Source organism: Dryas octopetala, chromosome 9 (assembly GCF_963921425.1).
Source record: "Dryas octopetala chromosome 9, drDryOcto1.1, whole genome shotgun sequence".
Taxonomy (NCBI): Eukaryota; Viridiplantae; Streptophyta; class Magnoliopsida; order Rosales; family Rosaceae; genus Dryas; species Dryas octopetala.
Window position 1 is genome coordinate 17,818,243 of NC_141374.1, and position 5,604 is coordinate 17,823,846.

The 5,604-nt window shown below is 36.1% G+C and overlaps 1 protein-coding gene across 1 annotated transcript; it reads right to left on the reverse strand.

Annotated features, from left to right (window-relative positions):
- Positions 1-4,196: 4,196 nt before the first annotated feature.
- On the reverse strand, positions 4,197-5,604 carry SOB5 (suppressor of phytochrome b 5). Its single transcript, XM_086256604.1, has 2 exons — positions 5,469-5,604; positions 4,197-4,745 (listed from the first exon to the last, which is right to left on the reverse strand). The coding sequence occupies exon 2, from the start codon at positions 4,741-4,743 to the stop codon at positions 4,345-4,347; it is 399 nt and encodes a 132-aa protein (XP_086112730.1). The 5' UTR covers positions 4,744-4,745; positions 5,469-5,604; the 3' UTR covers positions 4,197-4,344.

The window sequence follows — 5,604 nt, forward strand, 5'->3', positions numbered from 1 at the left end:
TTTAGTATGTTATTATTAAAAAAATTAATTTTTTTTAAAATAATATAGGCTCTAAATATCCGATGATGACCGGATTACCTAGTGGACGACTCGACTCAGACCCGCCCGATTGCCATCCGTACATACGTACCTTCTTTTTTGTGTTTTTTTTTTTGCTTTAATATAAAAGGCGTCGATGTCAAACCTTACGTTCTTTGTTTTTCTGTTTCTAGGCCGGGTTTCAAAACCTGATCAAACAAAAACAACCGACAATATGGAGAACAGTGAGGACACCAATACCTTGGAGAACAAAGAGAACACCAACACCTTGGATAACAATATTAAGGAGACCAATGCCTTGGAGAACAATGAGGACACCAACACCTTGGAGGTGTCGAACAATTAATGAGGAGACAAAAAATAATTACATCGAAGACCATGAATATGGCACGCTTGAAGTCACCTCGTTCAACAAAGATGGCACGCTTAAACTCACCTCTTTCTCTATCTACTACTATGGAGTGAATGGTACAATCTTTATGTCATACTTTTAATTTTTCATGACAACTTATTCCATTCTTGAGATTTTTTTTTGTTTAAACTTATTATTATCTAAGGTTGTTGTTTCAATGTAATTCTTTAGCGCAACAGCGTCATGCCACTAAGATTGCTTGCAGTATGAATATTAAACCCACATGCATCTAATTTTTTGTTAGAATTAATATTTACATCTTAGTGAAAATCAGGCTCAATTTTATCTTAATTTAATTAAGATGTGATATTTATGACGATTTTGAGTGCAGAGCGTTTTGATTACAGGCAAGAAAAATACTGAATGACATAATATTGCAATGTGAAGTCATCGAGGCTTACCCGGCCTCCTAATGAATGTGGGGATTGCGAAGAATGTGGGATCAAAGAGGTAGGTATTGATTCAAATTCCTTCCATTTATTTGTAGCATGCAGGTGTCTGTCAATTTTTCTTCAAACAAATGATAGTAATTTTACATATAAGCTATATTCGAAATGATAGTTTGTGTGAAGTTTTTGGAGAAGAGAGTTAGAACCATGATCTTGCTAATGCCTTGTTAATGGAAGATGGTGCCGCAATCTATTGCTTACTAAAAGAAGGCTATGCAATTATGATTTTTCTATTACTAGCTAGCTACTTTCAATAGAAAATTGAAACTAATAAAATTGCCTTGCATAGTTACTTTCTGCTATAAATGTTTTTTCTATTACTAGTTTCAATAGAAGGAATAATTTATATGCTGTTAATGAGCATGCATGCTGATTTCTACAGGATTTTTCTGAACTGCATGGTGATGCATCAGATACACTTTGTGCTATAACAAGGTTTGCTCCACCTGGACTTTCTGCTAAAATCTCCAGCCCAAGGTAGCATTTTATTCTTCTTACATATACTAGAAATTCTTATACACGCATTTCTGCTAGCTCTAGCTTCTGTACGTATTGGATTCAAATATATGTACGCGCAATTTTATGCAGTTTTATACGAAGATTATTTCAGCATGCTTTGGAGGACTCATGACCAAAATATATATGTTCTCGTTAACTCATTGTTGGTATGCATCTCTTTGTTAGATCCAAGGAGGATATCATTGGGAGCAATTGAACATGAGTATCAATGTATAATTCGTCGTGGACATATAGAGTTATTGTTAATCCTGAGACTGTTGTGGGCATGCTGGAGAGCCTAGGTAAAATTATCTCCTTAATTTGGTGCATGGTACTCCTGCATTAAGTTAAGTGATGATGTCCTTTCACTTATTATTTCAATGTATATGAAATCGTGATAGAAACTCTAAGTAACAACACGGGGTTAGAAACTTAAGGGAAAATGATCATTTGGGTCCATGTAGTTTGGGAATTTTTGAAAGAGAAAATTTTGTTCTTTAATGGCTAAAAAAAAAAAAAAAAAATTTGTTCTTAATTTTTAAGGAGTAAAAGCTACATACTAATCATCAGGCTTCTATCCTGCAGGTGATTTGCTGAAGCTTTGGATGATTCTTCGGTGGACAATGTTATGATAACTACATATGACAAGTTACAGTCACCTCTTGGAAAATATCGTTTAAAGATATTAGAGTTCATTTCAATATTACTGACGATTGGTAGTGAAGCTGCTGAGAGCCGGAGCACTCTTATAGCAACTACATATCTCCATTTAATTACATTTTGAAATAATTGCCTTTTGGTGGGATTTCACAATAATTTTTAAATTTTAAAACTTATAAAGACTGTCTTCTATTTATCGAAAGCCAGTTTTTGGGAAGATAAAACGGGTGAGAGAGTCATTTTAGCATAAAACGTTTGGTTTTTCGAAACATAGTATCAGTAATAATCACTATTTATTTTTTCAAGCAGAAAATGGCTTAAATGTAAAGATGTCCAGATGGTATCTGTCACTTGATCAACTCCTTCATTCATCACCCCTGTCTATATATTAAAGAGCTACAGTATGACCCAAATTAAGCGTAAAGCTAAAATCTTTTAGGGTAAGGCAGCAACTTAAATCTTTTGTCAAGGCTACAGAACATTTCCATTCTTTCTCTGCAGCTCTTCATCAATTGGGGTTTGTTTCAGTTTTTGCTAATCTGAATTTTCTCTTTTCAAGATTTCTACTTTGCTAGCTTTTGTGCCTCTGTTGGAACAAATTTACATGTTAATTTCTTTTTAGTACTGTTGTTGTTTGTTTCCTTTCGAGTTTGCCTTTGCTATAGCATGCCATAAATAATGGACTAATGGCTTGCAAGAATCAAGGGCAAGCCTGTGAATACCTTTTTTGTTTTCTTTTTCTGACACCACCTGTGCACCTTGTGGCTTGAGATAGGAGAAATGTTTAATATGGGGCTGCTTGGAGGTTCTACAAACGATTCTGGTACTATAAATTCTGTTGATAACATGCACGTTTTAATTTTGGTTTATGATCGTGTTGGAGACCGACATTTTTTATGGTGATTATGATGTCAGGACCCTTGAACGAAGGCAAATTCTCCCAACTGAGAAACCAACCCAAGATTTTCCAAATCACAAAAGGAAGAAGACCGCGGAGTCCACGACTTCCCCTTCAAATGCTGCAATACAGAGTGGAAGTGAGTTCTCTGAAGCCACAGCTAGTAGTACAACAGCCAGCCAGTTCCAGTTAATAGATTGGACTTACTGTCAACTTGTTGTGCCGCACATTGATCTCGATACAAGGTTCCATGCTCTAAGGATGATGGTGCAAGATCCGGATTTGCAATTTTAATTTTGGTTTGCAGTTTTATGCTAGCTAGTAAGCTAATGAACGATTGGGTGATGTACATGTTACCTCTAAGGTTGCACTTGATCTGGTAGTAATGTGGATTGTCATATCACTTAAAATATTTGATATATTATAACTCTACATTAGATATTGTTAGATGGGAAGCTCCTGTAAGGGCCAGAGCCCTATGATTGAGAGGTTGGTGGGTTTGGGCTTACCATACAACAATTTGGGCCTGGATTCTGAACTACTAAACAGTACAGCATGTCTCTCAACATTCCCTCCTCAACTTCTATGATCCAAGTGAATGAATGGTGTTCCTTATACTAGGAAGTATGAACTTCCTTACCATATTCTATTTTTCGGTCAGACACTACTATAAAGTATAAACTATGGTGGTCAGAGCCTACTATGTTTAATAATTAATATGCACATTTCTTACTAGTCATCAATGCACACAAACTCATATCCATTATATCCAAGCTCATAAGGTCTTATTTAGACCAACAATATATGTAATTAATGTTAAAAGTAAAAAGATGTCAATTTGCATATATATAGCATTAATTATGTGAACAATTTTAGCATGGTGTTTTCACTAACTCACTTTGTTTCTATGTTGGATTCACACTGTGCGTGTTCAAAAATGCTATATTAATTTAAGGTGGTACGACTCATCTAGTCATCTTCTCCACCAGCTTGATTACTTTAAGGTGCATGCTATAAGATACAGTGTTAATTTATATCTAACCAATATGCAGCCGTAGTACTCTATCTCTGACTGCGTGTTTCAGAAAAATAACAAAACCACAAAGAGACATATGCACGAGCAAATTAACTCATGGATTCATACACGCATGTTCTAGGTAGCTAGCTAATCTGACAATTATGTCTTGAATATATATTATATTATCCTTACACCAAAAAGTTTGATAACAAAACCATATATAGTCATAATTAAACTGTAGCCCAGTTTTTTTTTAACTGATGTGATACAATTCAGCCCATTGCTACCTAACTACCTACAGAACAATATTTAAGCTGATGAAGAACATGAAAAACATAACTATTTTAATTTGCATTTATCCCAATTAACCTTAGCGTTTCTTGCCATGAACTAATGCCTTCTTCTCTTTCTTCTCAGCCTCCTTTGATCTCCTCCCAGCTGCTCTTTGCTTCTCCTTTGGTTTCTTAGCCTTTTTGTCCAAGCAATATGCGACCTCATCCTCCTCCTCAAACTTGCCTCGCTCTCCTTTGCCACGTAGACCATGTCCCTGGTGATGACTTGGAGTTGGAGCAGAAGAAGCATCAGAAACCATAGAATCATCACTGTCATCCTTATGATGATGATGACCATAATTTTCTCCATCATCACTATGATGTCCATGGGGATCATTTTCACCATCTATGTGGGAACCAATGTACATTGTCCACCCTGATTCACTGCTATGACATTCCTCTGCATGACCTCCAAATACTTGGGAAGAAGACTCCATAACTACTACACAACCAAGAACAACAGAATGAGAGAATATTACCCAAGAATAAATTAAGTAGCAACTAGCAGATCATATATAACAGAGTTAGAGTTAGAATGATCTTAAATAGCAAACAGATCAAAAGCTAAATTGAGACACCTGAGGAAACCAGCCTTATCTATCTGATTTCACACCTTTGAAAGCTACACACAAAACCCACAATCTGATCTTTAATAGCTATTAGCTATTAGCTACAATAACTCTCACAGTCTCTAACCATACACCGCCTGGAAATCTAAATACCCATAAATTCTCTGACTTTTCTACTGAGCAGAGCAGGAGACAGCTAGAAGCTTGCAGTCAATGAAAGTGAAATCCATCCCGCAGCAGAAGCTATAGCCCAGCTTATCAAGGCATACATACCAAAGAAGTTTTCTTGAATTTGAAAGGACATGGGGTTGTTCACTGCCTCATTGGCTTTCATAAGAGAAAGATACAGTCATCTTTATTTCTCTCTGCACATGTCATAATTATCAAGAAACCAAGCTTTAAATGCAAAGACAGACTGGGGCTCAGGGCTCTATAGCTACAGCTGCTACACAACTAGAGAGAATATAACAAGACCCATATGTCTTATAATAGGATGCAACAGGACCTCTTCACTATCTCATTGAGCTTTCATACCCATCCTTTAAATCCCTATCTTGTCATTCAAAAAATGAGCAAGCTTTAATAATTTTTACCTGTAAATAAAGGATGCAATTTGCATAGGACCCAACTGGAGTTTAGGCTTATGAGATAGGAACTTGTCAAAGTTATGAACAAAGCTCTGTCTGCTTGTGCTACTCTGCTCTCCACCAATTTGATGATGTCTGTCTC